The sequence below is a fragment of the Haliaeetus albicilla genome, chromosome 17 (assembly GCF_947461875.1).
Source record: "Haliaeetus albicilla chromosome 17, bHalAlb1.1, whole genome shotgun sequence".
NCBI classification, from domain to species: Eukaryota; Metazoa; Chordata; class Aves; order Accipitriformes; family Accipitridae; genus Haliaeetus; species Haliaeetus albicilla.
In genome coordinates, this window is record NC_091499.1 from 21,345,345 (window position 1) to 21,362,656 (window position 17,312).

Genomic DNA, 17,312 nt, shown 5'->3' on the forward strand with positions numbered 1-17,312 from the left:
CTCAGAGTGTAACAGCCACGGTAAAAACTCCAGTTGTGGAGCTGCCTTCCATGACCCACAGCCTTGCCATGCAAATGTACATGCAAATTAAAATGCAAATGCAAACGCAAATGCCAGGCCTCCTGGGCTGCACTCATTCAGAGCTACAGAAATCCCTTGACCTCTCAGAAACATTCAAGTTGCTGCAAATGTCCTAGTCCAGAGGAAAAAAATTAGTGCTTTTCAATCTGAGTTCTTGCCTTTCCTTCCCTATGTGTATAAGTGGCAGCTGGATTTCTTTGCACAAAAAAGCAATTTCTGCACTGTGTGCACAGCCCACTCCCAGCTTTGGTGTGTGAAGCACACATTTAGGGTCTTCCTGGCAAACAAGCGATTCATGGATCATAATTGTGGACACTAAAACACCTTTCTCTCAGCTGCCAGCAGGTATCTGCCATTAAACTGAATGCATGAGAGACAGTGTGCTCCCCAAACACCCACAGTGTTGTTAATAAAAAAGGAAAAAAATAATTTAAGTCAGGAGGAAACCTGCAGGTGAAGCGGAGGTTCAGGGCCATAACTTTGCTTATTTCTTTTTTTCTAAACTAACTTTTGCCATGTCTGTAGTAGGGCCCCAGGGCAGCTTTCCAGCCACTGATTGCAGATGGGGGCTACAGGTATGTCCCAGCTCCACAGGGGCTGCGCGGGCCCAGCACCCTGTCCCAGCACCCTGGGGTGTGGGCAAGAAGGAAGCCCAGGCATGCCATCCACCTGGGAGCCTGGTGCTGCTCGGGGCAGGTGCCTCTCTGTCCCACCACCATCCTTGGGTGCATCTGCCCCACGCCACAGCCCCTCCAGGCTTCGCCCCACATGGTCAAGCACTAAGGCAAGGACCTTGCTGGTGCCCACAGGCATTTTAAGCTAGGAGAAACACTCCCACAAGTAGCAAAGCAAACCCTTAGCAGTCACGACTTTCATTTAGGTTTACACTCATGGGTGGAGGTGACGGATCAGGATCCAGGCTGAGTGCACTACAGCTAATAACGTTACCTTAGATTTATGCTAATGACACTGACCCAAAACTGCATTGCTGTGAGCAGCTCCGTCCCCTCACCCAGTAAGAGCTCCCCTCGAGTGAAGGCAGACCATGCTGCTTCGCAGGTGATCTTTAAAATGAGTGGTGTGCAAGCGGGGAAGCGCACAAATAACAAAGTGCTGGGGCAGTGCCAGGTCAGGGCATACCTCTTATGGCGGTGATTGCCTGTTCATGCCACGGTGACACCAAAATGTGGGCTGGGGTCCACGCACTCACCCGGGCTCCCACCTCTCGCTGCAGCTAATGAGCCAAGACAGTGCACGAGCAGAGGGGTCTGGGGAGCGGGGACAGGCAACACTGCAGCAGGTCTGCAAGCGGAGGAGGCTTGATAGTCAGTGGGGATCCTTCACTGTCTAATACGGAGGTTGAGTTGGATGGAGAGAGAAATTTCCCCTCTACCTTCCCGCCTGCCTGAAACTTAAAGGAACTTAATCCCTTTGAGGCATCTACCCCAGGGCCAGGTATGCTTGAGAAGGCCAAAATTTATGGCAGACAATTGACAGAAACAAGGACAATGGGATCATATGAGCCTTGTTTCCTTAGGAAAAGAGATAAAAGAAACAAAGACATATAAAATAATTGTTCTGGTTTCAGCTGGGATAGAGTTAATTTTCTTTCTAGTAGCTGGTATAGTGCTGTGTTTGGGGTTCAATATGAGAAGAATGTTGAGAACACATTGATGTTTTCAGTTGTTGCTAAGTAGTGTTTAGACTAAATCAAGGATTTTTCAGCTTCTCATGCCCAGCCAGCAAGAAGGCTGGAGGGGCACAAGAAGTTGGGAGCGGACACAGCCAGGACACCTGACCCAAACTGGCCAAAGGGGTATTCCATACCATGTGACATCGTGCCCAGTATATAAACTGGGGGGAGTTGGCCTGGGGGGACACCACTGCTGAGGAACTAACTGGGCATTGGTTGGCAAGTGGTGAGCAACTGCATTGTGCATCACTTGGTTTTGCACTTGTATATTCCAATCCTTTTATTATTATTGTCATTTTATTATTGTTATTATCATCCTTATTAGTTCCTTCCTTTCTGTTCTATTAAACTGTTCTTATCTCAACCCACAAGTTTTACTTTTTTTTCCGATTCTGTCCCCATTCCACTGGCGGGGGGTGGGGAGTGAGTGAGCAGCTGCATGATGCTTGGTTATTGGCTGGGGTTAAACCATGACAATAATAAAAAAAAATAATCCCTATCACTGCTGGGGCTCCTCAACACAGTGGTTCTCACCTGAAAGCCTCCTCTGTAGCTACTGGAAAAAATACTGCAAATCAGCCTGCTGCCTCCCTCTGGCACAGTCCCACAGAGACCCACAGTTCTCTAGCATATACAGTATAGGACCAAAAAAAGACAGTCATTTCTTCAGCCCTATTAAATCTGGAGCCCAAGCTGATCAAGCAGCCTACCTGCCTCCATCCGTCTGTTTTCATACACCTCTGGGCTTTCTGACACGGCGCTGTACTGCTGGAAAGGCTGGTTGCTGAAGAGATTGTCACACAAGAGGCTGCGACAGAGCTTCTTCAGGAAGCGCAGGACATACCCAATGCTGTTCACTACCAGCAGGCTCAGGAGATGCTGCTTCCCCTCAAAAGAAGCTGAAACTGGAAAGCAAGCAGGAGCAAGTCAATACCTGGGGATGCACAGCAGGAGGAAGAATGAGAGCAGGGGAAAAGCTTTCACACAAGTATTTGTATGTCTTAAAATATGTTACATAATTACCCCACCTGAAGTACAAAACAAACTGGAGAAGCTTAAGGAGCTGAGTTTCTGTGACCCCAATCACCTTCACCCTGAAGTGCTGGAAGATGCCAACTGTCATGGCCGGCAGTTCAAGGATTTCTAATATATGTATCCAACTGAAAACTGTATTGTATGATTGGAAGGAGGCAATTATGATAGCCTGGTCTAAGCAATGGGAAAGAAAGTGATCTGCCAATGATGGGCTATTAGGCTGACTTCAGCAATACCCAAGGCTTTAAAAGATAATGGGGACACAAGAATTAAAGGCATGGCTATGAATGAATAAAAGGTACCAGGGTTGTGCTGAGCAGAGGGCTACCAGCTTCATCATGGATCTTTGTTTACTGATTTAATTGCATTTATAGGCAAGGGAAGGTTGGCAGTTGAGGTTTATCCAGAATCCAGTAAAGTATGAGAAATCTTTTGCTAAACTGGAAATGATTGCATATAAAAGGTGGGTCAGGAGATGACAATAGGCTCTGCTGGCAGGAGACCTCAAGCACTGGAGACGAACCAGCAGTGGTCCACGCTGACACAAAAAGATTTTGTTGATGCTGTAAGCTAGGAGGCATTATCAACGGAGAAGAGGACTGGGAGATTGCACAGAAAGGATCGGCTGATCTTGAGCTCTGCAATAATAAAAATGGGTGGAAAAAAATACTAGAAAGTACATGGCAATCCATAATTTTTTTGAGGAGGCTCAACGTGACCTGATGGGAGGAGGAATGACAGGACAGGCTGGCCAGATGCCCATGAGCCACCAAGGTGACACAGTGATGAAAAAGTCAGATATATTTCAAGGAGGTATTGAACAAAGCATTTCCAGGAGAGACAAGAGAGTGTCAATTCCACTATATAAAGTCCTGGTGAAACCTGAGCTGGAGTGATGGGCACCATTCTGGTCATCCAGGCTCAAAAAGGGTGAATTCACACTTGCAGAGGTGCACAGGCAGGCCACAGCGATGTTCAGGGAACGGAAATTTTCCCTGTGGCACTGCAGCCATCACCATCTCTTCTACGTGGGGCTGTGGAAAGACACTTGCATTTCTTTCACTAATCCAGCAACCTTCCTCACAATGCAGAGAGGACCTGAAAGTAATTGTGTATTTCGGCCTAGCAAGATGAGGACTGCTCTCTAGAAATACATCTCGGGTGAGAGCAGAGCAATTAAAATTCCTGGACAAAGCTGTCAGGGAATATATTTAGCCAGGAATCAAAAAGGGCATAGGTCCCAGCCATGAGAGAGGTGGAGAGGTCACAACAGACCCAGCAGGATTAATTGTAGCGGGGCACATTCAGGTGTCAACAGATTTGCAGGGAGGACTACCTGATATGGCTGCCTGAACTCCACCACCTGGAAGGTTTTTTTCCAGTCCTACAGCCTCCAGTCACTACTAACAAGTATAAATTGCAATGTTAGGCTTATAATCTTTGGGATAAAGATTATCAAGCCAGCTTATAGCTGGCCTGAGCTGCTGTAAGGGATCATGCTCCACAGCCGGTTAAGCATCTGTGAGCCAAGCCATGGGAAGACTGGAAAGCCCATGACAAAATCTGTCTGCACTGCTGCTAGGCTGGGAGTGAGCTGCAGTCGCAGAGCCACACCATGACTAGGAGGCCATTCACCCCTCATCGATGATTAGAAGACGCATTGAAGTTGGGAGCAATGTTGACCAGGTGCTTTTAGCTCGGGTACCTGAAACCAAGCCAGCTCAGAGAAACCGAGACGAAGGGGTTTGGCAAGCTTGGTGCACGACATGACTGTCCTGCTTGTAATGAAAATCATATATGCAGCAGAGAACCAGGCAAAAATGAAGCTTTGCACTAAATTGCTTCAGTCTTGTGTTTCTGTGAACAAATCTGGATCATTCTTAGAGTGTTTCTGATGTCCCTTAGGGAAGGTACAGCTGTGATTAGAGAGAACTAGAGGAGAGGGAGGAAGCAGGATTTATATGCTGGACAGAGGGCCAGAGCCTGAGCTCCCACACAAGAGGGTCCCAATTGCACAGCTGAGCTGCCGTAGTCCTTGAAAAACTGATGGGACTTGCGGTCCTTGGCTTTGTGTTCGTGCCTGACTCATCCATGGCAGCTCATTGGAGAGTGTTGTTCCCATATTCCCATCATTGTTTCACTCCCACTGCATCCCCACATGCTAAAACCAAGTTGTGACACAAAACTCTTGCTGCGATTAAAAGAAAAGTTCATGTTCAGGCTGAGAGCCAGGCCAGGGGATCCAGCATGGGACAAGGGAGACTCATCAGGACACAGCGAGAAGTGTCACTGCAGGAAGATGAGGCGCTCTGGGGAGGTTCCCTCTGATCCTCTCTGATATATTTGCATAGTCCGGCTGTATGGGGAATTGCCGCGGGACTTCTGCAATTCCTCCAGCTGAGAGCAGATTTGGCTCATGAACTGCAGGCAGAGGACACACCAGCAGCTGAACTCTGTGCAAATTTTCCTTTAGAGCAACGTGTGGCGGCAACGTGTGGCACGAAGCAGCCTTGCAACGCTGCTTGTCCTTGTACGGCTGCACGAAAAACTCAGCGCGCCGGCCTGGCCTCAGCACCGTTTCAAAGAGTGCTAAGCGCAGGGCTCTGGAGCTAGCCCTGTTCCTCCCCTAAATCACCACGGCAATACTCTTTACCAATATACTTTCTTCCGACACCAAGGCAATTCCTGCAGCAGCTCATTTTACAACGGCGCAAGCGATGTTCAAAGCTGGTTGCCAGCCAGCTGATGTGAACAGCTAGGACAGCCAGACTGGGGACTGAGCTGAGACTTCAAGCACTTCCCTATGGGCCACAAACCCCTAACAAAAATGCTTTACCTGACACCATCTCGCCTCCGTAGCCCTGCTTGATGAGGGAGAAGACGGCCTTTTGCTGGAGCGCGCAGTCGATGCAGGCCTGAACAGCCTGCTGCAGGGCCACGGACGGTCTCTCAGGCCCGAAGTGCTCCGGAAGCTGCTGCACTCTTTTTCTGTCAAGGTACGGCCCCAGGTTCGCTTGTTTGTTGACATAAATGCAGACTGTAGACACAAAACCCCGACAAGGTTATTACAGAACGGCCCTGAGAGCACCCTCGCCAATGCTAGCTTTGCACATTTCTATTTATTTCACGAGCCCTCCCCTTCACCGGCGAGTTGCTGCCACTTGCAATGGCGCAGCCAGGCTTCCTTGCAGTGATCACCCATTGCCTAAGTGAAGTGAGCTGAGTTTAGGCCTCGCTCGGTGTCCCAGGCGGGGATAAGCTACGTGCAACTAGAGCAGCTCCTGTGTGTGCCTGGGGTCTGCTCTCTCGCAGACTACCTTGTCCACGCAGCTGGTGGCCAGAAAACATGCCCAGGGAGCGCAGGACAGTGACTAGCAAGGGTGACCTTACAGCAACGGGTAAAATCCAACCTGAGGGGTGTTTGGGGTTTGGTTTTTTTCTCTATGTGTTCCTAGACTGGTTCATTGAGAGGCCCTCTGAGAAGCACTGCTCTGAGATGAGTTTTGGGAGACTTTGGTTCCTTGCTGCTTCTGACCTTAACGCAGCTGTAATTTCTGGAGGGTTTTGCTGCGCTGAGCTGCACGGTGCGAAGGCAGAGACTCTGGGAGCTTCCTGACCCTCCATGTCCAAACTGCAAACTGCAGTTCCCTCTGCAAACTGCGTCACCTCGAGGGAAACCGTACATTGCGTGCAGTGCTGAATCCCCGTTTGGGACCACCGCTAAATCCCCATTTGGGACTACCGCTAAATCCCCATTTGGGTCTGCGAGGGATGCCCCAGCCTCTCCACAGCCAAGCCCCGCGTGCCTCCTCTCATATGCCATTGCCTGCAAAGGCAGTTTTTCTACATGCCATCGGGCCTGCTGGCAATAGCCAAAAAATCAGTGTTCTTCTCTCGCTAGCATGAACTTATTTTAAGCTTGGCTGAGACCAACTGCGTCTTGGAGGAAGCGGAGATAACACTGTGGTAACTAAGGGCGACTAAAACACAGCCTAAAGTCAAGCTAAAGTGAGACATATTATAATAGCTGGCTGAGTGTGCTCGAGCTGTCATCTCTCAGACAATATAACATTATCCTCTGACAGAAATCAGATATGTGACAAAAAAAACATCAAGCAGAGTGGAGGACATGATGACAGCTGTGTAAAGTTGGAAATAATTTACAGTTTGCATCACCATAATGAAAATCTAGTGCAACTGTCAGTGCACTCTGCTACCCCATCTCTCACTGAACAGCAGAAGGGGCTCAAGCAGTATATAACCTGGGTAAACAGGAGGATAATAGCAATCATACTTATCATTACATAGCACTTTACACCCTCCAAGTGCCAAACAAACAAAGGGATAACGCACCGAAAGACAGCAGCAGCATGCATGAATTGCAGGGGGCTGTCAGGGTGCAGTTTTCCCTGGGTGCCACCATGCCAAACCTCACCGAATCTGCAGGATGTGGCTTCTGCTATGACAAGCCACCAGTTTTGTCCAGAGCTCATCTGCGGAAGGGACTCTGCAGCCTGCAGGCAGCGTGCTGGGTCCCTCGCTGGGGAGTGGGGGCCCCAATGGTCCTTTCAGTGCAGATAGAGAGGTAAAAGTTGGCTTGAGCCTGCCTCCTGCTCCTGCAAACCCTGCTCTGGTGGGAGCCTACACGCACCGTTCGGAAGGTGCTGGGAGAAAAGGTGCTGGTGCCACGGGGACGGGCAGATGAAGGTGCAGGGCACTGCATCCGCAGAGCCCGAAATGACCCACGGAGCCTCTGCCTCTGCGGCCACGCCGGTGATCTGGTGGGGCTGGTGGACTGTGCCTCCCTGTCCCCATCCAAAAGCGGCACCGGGCACACCTCTCAGGGCAGCGCTAAGAAACACCGCTCGGCTGATGTTTGCCAAGCGCTTTGCAGTCTTCGCATGTGAAGGGATAAATGAGAATAAAATATATTATTATTGTCATCGTCGCTACATTTAGTACCATTCTGTTACCAGAGCAGATGGAAAACTTCTCCTCTGTGCATCCCAGCTAAGAAATAATGGGATTTATGTGTTGTGTTTATATTCTAATGTTATCTAATCCATTTCGCTGCTGAAATCTCAGGGTAAATCAACTGTCTTGTTGATTTTCTTCTCATTTACACCAGTTTAAAAGCATTGACCCATGTTACTTCTGGTAATATAAGCAAAAAAAGGCATGAGGCTGTATTTTCCCTGACTACAGTCAGAAATGACCAGGTCTGCTGCTGTGATAAGGCATCAGGGTTTATGTGCTGGTAACCCTGCCTACAGTCAGACCATGGCTCCTCCATCATTTTTCTCCCCACAGCTGTAACAGATGTTTCATGTTCACACCGGGGTTTAGTCTGGTCATTGCAACACATTTGATGGCGTGAGTGTTGGGTATAAAATACCCACTACACATGGGTAGCATCCATGGGATGTTGATATTCACATTTCAAGAGGAGTGGAGCTGCCATCTCCACTAAACTTGACACATGGCAGTCAAAACATAGTCTTGCAGGACATCTTTGTTCTTTGTCACTGGTGGCCAGTCTATTCTGCAAACGCCCCATTTTCATGAGCTCCACCTGTTCTGGAAAGCACAGCATCTGGCTGTCAGCCCATGGTTCCTGCTCACCCCTTGGCCAAGGAGCACTTGAGGCTGGGTACCTGTGAGAGCCTGTGGGGTGGCCGAGTTGGGTATCGTAGCTGCATCCTGGGGGATTGAACTAATATCCGGCTCCGGTGTGCTTCTCGGTGGAGAGATTGCTAAGGGAGTCATCAGGACACGAGACTTCAGCTGCAAAAAATAACCAATTGGGTAATGAAAGTATACACAAAATATTCCAATTTTATTCCGTGTATGTCACGCACCATGAACTCCCACTCATTAGCAATCTGCTATTGCATCACTTTCTCCAGGCCAGGAGCATCCGTTCTGCTCCCGGGAGGATACTGGAGCCTGAAGCCTGACTGATTTGCAGCAGACAGCAATGCCTTAAGTTACAGGATGCAAATATTATGCCACCCACTGGGTAGTTATTTACACCTGAGCAAATTGGGTCTAACATTCTAACAAATCAGCGCAATGGCATTTTACAACGCATTTCATGTGGGTGTAAACAATTCTCCGCAACTCAGAAACACGGGGTCTTTAACTACGTCATAATTTAGGGCCAGATTCTGCTCTTGGTTACAGGGGTGTAAATCTTGTGTAAATCCAATGGCACCAAGAGGCTACTTTGGGCAGACACCCATGTAAATAAGCTCAGACCATGGTCCATAGTGTGTTATTACCAGGTAGTAAATACAAACTGCTGCACTGTTGCACCCAGTAATCTTTGTGACCTGCAGCCCGGCTTGGAGAAGTGAAAAGTGATGGGAATTTACGGTGCAATATCACTACATCTTTATGCTGCCGGTATCTGGTAACGTCTCACCCGTCAAGTGACGATCAGGTCCTCATAATTATAAAGTGCTGACGTGATGGATGTGACCTGAAGGTATCACGCTTTCTTTTCCTTTTGCTACAAAGGGAAGCAGGGGGAAAGCAGAGAGCCAAGCACATAGCTGGCTGGTTTATATATTTACATATACTACACTAAGCTGTTCTTCTGGCAGGTGATTTTTTGTTGTTGTTGTTTTTCAGTGGCCAAAGGTAAAAATGCTGTAAGTGACAAGTGTAAGAATGAAAAGGAATTTTTAGCCCTGTTAAATTTGCAGACTATTGCTTCTCTCAGAGCTTACACCCAAGCTGGAAATAATGTACAAAGTATGTTTTAGTTGGAAATGAAGCCAGACCACTACCTACTAACCAAACCTTGAGCAAGTCCTGCTGCAGAGCAGAAGTCACTTTGGATAAAGATTCATGTTGTCCATGATTATGATTACAACTGTCTAAAATAATGGTCACTGTTTCACTGTAATGGTGAAAACAGAAAGCTGGGGAAGGGAGAGGGAAGGCTGTTGGACTTAGTGCCATCCAAGTGAGTTTTCAATCATTAAATCTTTGGGAGTTTGGATCATTCCCCAGGTACTGGCTTATCCCAGCAAGGGCTTCACTAAGAGAGAATTTAGGGTCTCTCTTGCTTTCAGTAGCACTGTAGCCTGTGCTGGGATGGTACCCATCAAAACAAACAAAAAGGCCATATTTGTTGAGATGGTTTTAATTTTTGCCTACCAGACCTCCACCAAGCCCTTCCTGAACTTGCTCCTTTACGCAACCTAGAGTTTCCCTCAGAGCAGCCTCTGTGGAAAGATGGGCACAATAAGCGGGACAGAAATAAAAGCTGGCTCCCCATCCAGGCACCATCCCTAGCCGGGCACTGTTCGGTGTCTGGGGCAGAGGCTGCGTCCTACCTGTCTCAGCAGTGCCAGGCACCAACTCCACATGGTGCCACCACCTGCCCTTCCCTGGGGCAGGCTAAATTCCTTTGGATTTAGCCTGAACGAGGGAGGAAATGTTCAATAAGTGAATCTAAGACAAACTATGTATTTGACCTCCTGCTGTTTGGCAGCCGTAGGGTACTAGGGACCCTGAGCTGGCCCCTGGCTAGTGCCAGTCCTCACCTGCCCGTGTTGTCCTGTTTTTGTAGGGTTGTCTTGCTTTCAGATTGCGATCAGGAAAGACCAGCAGCAAAGTGCTGTCAGTTTGTTTTCCAAGCAAGTAAAATAAATGTGAGGAAAACGGTGTTTCCAAAATCAAGGTCCCCGTCCAGTTTGAGCTTTATCCCATAAGAGTAGGTGAGAAGCAGCATGATTTGTTATTTTCTGTACCAACAGGTCGATGACTCTCTTTTCTATGGTGAAGTGGACTGGCACTGTGAAATTTGAGCAGCACCTATGCTGGCTTCTGGGCTTGCTTTTAATCATGCATGTAAAATAAATGCATATATCCATACATGTGCTTGTACATAGTACATACACAAATATAAAAGTATATACATTTATATAGAGATGTACATATATACTTGTATATATATTTATGTATACATATATATAAATATATATATGTGCTCTCACACATACACACATCTATATAGATACTATTTTGGAGACAGCACACCTAATAACTTCTGTTTCACTTGCATATTGGCTCCTTAACATCCTTACTGGCTCACAGGCCTGTGGCCTCAAACACAGGCGCACAAGTCCCCTCTCCAGCCCTTGACCCTAATGCACCGAGTGTGCACTCGCCAACCAGCACCATCAGCCTGGTGGAGAGGGGGAGTGCCCAGTAGACCTCTTTCTCTGTCTGTTCCCTGGCTTTTGGAGGCCCAGGCAGGCTTATGTTCAAGAGCAAATAAACAGAGGGCAAGACTTGTGTAAACTCTCTAGCTTGGAAGGCCCTTCTTGGCGTTTTGCTGTTTTAGTGAACAGTTTACTGCAAACTTAATTACAACAATGTGTGCTCTACAGCCTCTGGATACAGATAAATGCCGTTTTATTAGGGGTAGGGGAGAATATGCTTTCATTAGATCAGAATAAATCAATGCCTGATTACAAGAGACAGTACACTAGCAAACACAACTTAAATACCTCCTGGCCACTGAAATCCTGAGTAGTCCCTGAATATCACTAAGTGTAAATCTCAAAGTATTTCATTTAAAGATGTCTTTTTTTGGACTGATTCTTCTCTATCAAAAAGCCAATCCAACCAACCAGCTGACTGACTGAGAGCTTGGCAGCTGAGAGAGCACATACGCATGAAAATTAAAAAAAAGTAGTAAAGGAGAGAAAGAGAGAGAAAAGGAGACAGAGAAAATCTGTCAGAGCACTTTGGGAAATCCTCATGGTAAGGCATTCAAATCAGCTTTTGAATATCAAATGTCATAAGTTTTAATATGCACAGCATGAGATATAAAAGGCAATGGTTGCTTTAAACCAAGATGTACAACCAACCTCCCCACTCTTTTGGACCTTCTACCACGGAAAAGAGATCAGAGAAAGCTGATCAGGGATTTAGGGTAGGAAATAAGTGTGTCTGCTGCACCAAAGTCATGGTGCTTTAGATGCAGAGAGAGCATGGGCTTTTGTGCCATTGACGCTGGCTGCAGGTTTGTCTGAGTACGCAGTGGCTGCGGATGGGGAGGACACTGTGGAGTCCTGGAGTTTCTGTTACAATCTGTACATCCTTTCGGAGCAGTCAGGATTCATCTAGCTGGTATTTCTGTCATCCCACACCAAATAAAGGGAAGGAAGGACAAGAGCATTTACCAGATAGCTTTTTTTTCTTCTGAACAAGTTCTCTGCCAGCTTGTATAATAAAATACACAGGGAAGAAACAAGATGAACCACAATGCAAATTTTCCCTGTGCTTTTCTTAAACCGCTTAGATCATAGGTCCTCATCTTTATGGCTCCTAGTTCCCCTGTACTGGTTGTCCCTTGTCCTGACAAAACATTTGCTAGAAAAGGCTGGGGTTCACCCTGTCCCTGCAGGTCTTCCAGCCAGGATGGCAGAGGCACCTCCTGGCCACGAGAGCTTTTGCTGCTGGAGAGAAAACCACCTCCAGCCCCTGCACACACAGATGTGCACCAAGGTGAGTGCCTGGGCCAGTGGTCCTGCCATGTGGGCTTCTGCTGGCTGGCCAGAAGTGTGCCATTAAACCTGCACCGAGGAAGCAGAGAGCGTCCGAGTGCATGTGTTGTGGTCCTTGGCTATACCACGTGCTCTCTGGGCATTCGGCCGCAGGCGAGGAGGCTCAGCACGAGGCAAGTCAGGGCTTAGCAAAGAAGTCGCTGGGGCAGAGAGGGGTCAGCACTGTGCTGGCAAAGGCAAAACACAGTCCAAGGTCTTTGCCGCCTTTTCTTCTTGTGTCATGCAATACCTTTCTTCCGCACAGCAAATGATGCAGGGGAGTCTGCACGCAGCCTCCTACATCCCCTAAGTGTTTTGCAGTGAACGAGGCAGGTAACCTTAAGAGGAGCGTATGCAACCTTGAAATCCAAAGCTGTGTCACAGGACAGGTGAATAATCAGGGCATTTTAAGGTTGTCTCTGCAATCTCGGTCCCAGTGTGTCCGAATCCTGACTGCTTATTTGTCATCATTAATAGTGACTTCTAGGGCAGCAGGGGAACCTATCCCTGTAATGGAAATTGTCACTCAACACGCCGCCCTGCACAGGGTGACTCTCGCAGCCCACCCCACCTGGCTGGAGTTTGCAAGGTCTCAGCCGACCGCTCACCCCAGCCTGGCCCCAGGCAGGAGCTGCTGCGGTAGCACAGGGGGGACAAACTGCCCTCGGGCTGCTCGGATGGGGCTATCGCTTTGTTACCATCTGGGAGGGATGTGGTGGTCTTTGCTGCAGCACTGCCCTGCGCATGTGTCGTTCCGATGTCCTCTAACACCACAAATCCCCCCACGATGCTAACAAAGCCTTCCCTCGTACGGGCTTTCTAGGCAGCTCTTCAGGGCTGCCCCTCATTTACAGCCAGAGAAATAAAACCCATCCATCTACTAACCTCCCCCCTCCAGCTGCCAGAATAGACTTTTTCCTAGAGATTTAGACAGTCAGAAAGAATATCGTATTTAGAGAAAATGCAGCATTTTATAGCAAATAGCTCCTCATCAAGTACGAAACAGGTTTTGGAAAAATACCTGATGAAATTTTAGAACCAAAGCTGTGAAAAAATAAACAGGATAGCAAGGAAAGGGACTTTGCTTGGTGGTGAAGCATGATGAAATGTCATTTTAAGAAGACACAGATATTTGCTTTAATATCAATGAAAACAGGCAATGGGTCATCTGGTTATAAAGAGCATGTGATTAAAAATGTCTGTTATTCACATCTCGGTCAAAATAAATATAAATCTAGGCTGTAAATTCCTAGTTTGCTAAAAATTCAGAAGTATTTTTCCATCTGTTCTGTAATAATTCAGCTATCTGGTTGCTATAAAGAATTTGGTTGTCTGCCATTTGGACAGGGAGTCATTTTTTAAAATGCATTTATGTCTCATGGTATCTGAAAGTTATACAATTAGCAAGTTAATTAAATCAAGCTAGAATTCCCCATCAAAAAATGTAATCTTTGACTCACACTGGGGAAGTGTTTTTGATGGAGAGGGCTCACTTCAGCTGAGCGCACAGCGTACAAAGGCACCTCACAGAAAAAGTCGCTTCAGTGTACGAATCCTATAGCGCAAATAAACAGTGCCAGGCCAGATGCCACAGATACTACAGCTCATGAGTGTCAGTTCCAGAAACTTAAGCCATCGGTTATAAAAAGATGCCTTTTTACCCACTGCCACTCACCAAGAAATAACATAATCCCAGATTCACTGCCAAAGGAGGGATGCCGTCGCCTCCCCGCTAAGTCCCTGGGGAATGGGAATAGGCGCGTGTGGTACCCAGCTGGGGGAAAAGCTTTCCTTCAGAAGAAGACGGGGCAACAGCAATCAAGTGCTCAGCCACCTAGGTCTGAAGCGCAATGTTACTGCAGCGTTTTAGGAAATTTAAGTCTGCCTTTTCGCTGTTTCTGCTTACAAACACGTGGTGGTTGGTGAAAGGCTTTTTCGCACGTGGATGGGTGCATTTGGGGTGGAACACACCATACTTCCCAGCATTTTTTTTTTCTGTCAAATTACAAATCAAATGTCAATGCAGGAGTAAGAAATGGGGGTCAGCAAGACAGGCAGGGGCAGAGAGGATGTGGTCTGCCGAAACTCTGCATACAAGGTCATTGTGGTATTTGGCAAATCACTTAATCATCTCAGGGACTCAATTTCACCACATCTCCAAAATATTATTATCCCAGACTTGGGTGGTTTTGATCTAAAGACCCTACAAGTGACCCAGCTTTACTGACAATAATTCAAATTATTACTTGTAATAAATAAAGTAAAATGAATATAGTAAATAATAAACTTGTAATGACAAGTACCTCAAGTAAAACAATTCAGATGTTTCTGTCTCAGAGTTTTAACCTAACACTGGAGTGAAAAATAATAAGTATTTCCATATCCCACATTTTACAAAACACTAGAGTATTTGCCTCAGTCTTAGCTTGGACATGCAGCTCTATTTTGGACTACCGCTATAAAATTCTGCGGTAATCCCAAGAGGGACACCTGAGCATGCTGTCAGGTCGACTCTGCTTCGCTGCTGATGTTACATCATTCATGTTACCAAAGGTAAGGCTTCTCCGCAGAAATGGGAAACTGCAGCTGGACCTGTTTCTTAGCCATGCAAAGTCTGTTTTCAGCACACGCTGAAACACACTTCAAAATGTGCCCCCATGGCAGAGAGGGGCATGGATGAAGTAGGGAGAGCATGGAGAGACACGGGAGAAGGCAAAAGATGGGGAGAAAGCATTAAGGACTGAGGTATTGATGTCTACTGCAGTAGGTGTTGCGCAGGGGGATGCAGAGGAGTAGGGGATTCTGGAAATGGGATGCAGAGGGGTGGTGAGGAAGGCTTGCCTGGAAAAGAGAGAGGAGGGAGGATAGAGGTTGGAGGATGGGAGGAAGAAGAAGGTCTGGTGCGAGGTGAAAAGGAGGGAGGGGCAACGATATGGGTGGCCTGCTCTGGATAAAGCCCAAACCCAAGGAGCTGAGACATTTGGTCCCTGTGCTCGGAGCTCGGCCGACAGCGCTGTGCATGGGGTCTTGCTGCCTCCCGTGAACTGGGGGAGACCCAGGGAAGAGCCGGGCAACACCTGGGGCTGAGACCTTCTCCAGGGAAGGCTGGGGCAAGCCCTGAGCATGCACCGCTCGTGTTACTCGCTTTTCGGGTTTGACATCAGGAACTTAAGCAGCTATTATTTTCTAACAGTCAGCAATTTGCCCTCCTTGTGTAACAGACTGCACGTCTGTACCCGTTCCCATTAAAAACAAGGAACAGGCACAGCAAGTGTATACCGTGCCCCTAGCTGCCTGCAGACACAGATGGAGAGAATAGCGGAGCAATCTACCAACAAGAAGACCACTCACTACAATGTAGCTCATTTTCACTTCCCAGAATAAATTCCCCTCCCCTCAGCATCACAGTCCCGTTTTCGCCTGATCTGAGGCATAACAGTGGCTCTACTGCTGCTGAGACCCACCGGGGAGCGGGGTGGGGGCTGTACGGTGGGAGAGCCCCAGCCCACCGGCAGCATGGGAAGGTCTTAAGGCACTCAGGGTTTCTTTCTTTCTTCAGCCCTGCCTCCCCACCGGGGTCACATTGAGAGCTAGGCATGATTTTCTCCCAAAGTGAGCAGACAAATAATCAAAACCGCCTTTCCCTCAGTAAGTGAAATCTCATTACTTTCTAAAATGTCCCCTTTTTTTTTTTTCTTTGGAAATCAGCTTTATTTTCCCCTTTTATTCCCACTCCCCCGTATTCCTTTCCTTTTCCTTTTATTTTGTTTCATTTCTAATCACTGTTAGTGAGAGAGAAGAAAAAAGTGACAAATGAGAGAGAAACACTTCCCAGAAGGTGCACAGCCATCTCACACATTCTGGGAGACAAGTTATTTTCAAACACCATAAATTAAAATAACTGTAAACTTTAGAAAAATAGATTCCCTCTAATTTTCACCAGCTCAGGTAGAAGAGAAACCGGCTTCTCTTACTTTTTTTGCATTGCTCTGCCCCACGCTTGCACAACTTTGCCTCTGTTCCTGCATTTCACCTGAAATTCTAGAAGAAATTTTATTAAAACCAGCAGGAGGTGGAGAAAGAGTGTGAAAATCATGTCTCTACCTTGTACCCGGGTTTTCTCCCTCTCTTCTTTGGGATCTTCACGACCGGCAAAGCACCGGCTGGTGCCGAGTAGAGGTTGTGAACAGGCATTTTGATGGGTGCCGGCTGGAGCGGGGGCCGCCCTCGCTTCCTCCCCGCCACTCTGGGGGACTGCATCTCCCCGGGGACCCGGCTGGGGGACAGGCACGGCAGATGGCTCATCTGCCCCGAGGCTGCTGGTCAACAAGAAGGGAGAGAAAAAAAAGAAGAAGAAGGAAAAAAAAAAGAGCTTTTTATTTATTTTTCATTTTAGGTTTTTCATCCAAAGGCAGTTTTCTCACACTGTCATTTTCCCTGTTATCACCGATCATAAAGCAGCAAGAAATATGCCACAGATGTGCACTCCTGGATGAGATTCACCTGACCACAGCTGGCTCAGCTTCTCCAAAGTGGGACAAAACCCTTGTCACGCCTGTTTCTCTCCGCTGACTGTGAATACAGTACAGGGAGCTGGCTCAGGTGGCGAGGTCTCTATTGCAGCTGTCTAATAGGGGAACCCCACAGCAGCCACCTTAACCCTACCTACTGCAGATAGGCACGATGAAAGCACGAGCTTGCACCCATCAGTCAGTGCCTGCTTTCAGAGGGGCTTTGGAGTAGATGACCTCCTGAGGTCCCTGCTGACCTAAATTTTTCCCGAATTCTGTGGTTCTGCAAATCCTCCCTTACCTCGGAATTGCTACCAATACCAAAACTGACTTGCCTCCACTTCATGCGCAGCACTCCTGAGCGGGGAGGCTGAACTGGACCACGAGGCTGCCGGCACAAGGTAGCCGCGTTAGAGGAGAATTGCCAAA

General features: G+C 47.7%; 1 protein-coding gene across 1 annotated transcript in view; it reads right to left on the minus strand.

Moving 5' to 3' along the window:
• Positions 1 to 16,773, minus strand: part of SCML4 (Scm polycomb group protein like 4) — a 46,921-nt gene extending 30,148 nt beyond the window's left edge. Inside the window, exons 1-4 of the mRNA XM_069804985.1 lie at positions 16,477 to 16,773; positions 8,464 to 8,593; positions 5,646 to 5,846; positions 2,485 to 2,679 (exon numbers count right to left, since the gene is read on the minus strand). Of these exons, the coding sequence (XP_069661086.1) occupies positions 2,485 to 2,679; positions 5,646 to 5,846; positions 8,464 to 8,593; positions 16,477 to 16,677 (727 nt within the window). The 5' untranslated portion in view covers positions 16,678 to 16,773. The remainder of the gene's footprint in view (positions 1 to 2,484; positions 2,680 to 5,645; positions 5,847 to 8,463; positions 8,594 to 16,476) is intronic.
• Positions 16,774 to 17,312: the final 539 nt, after the last annotated feature.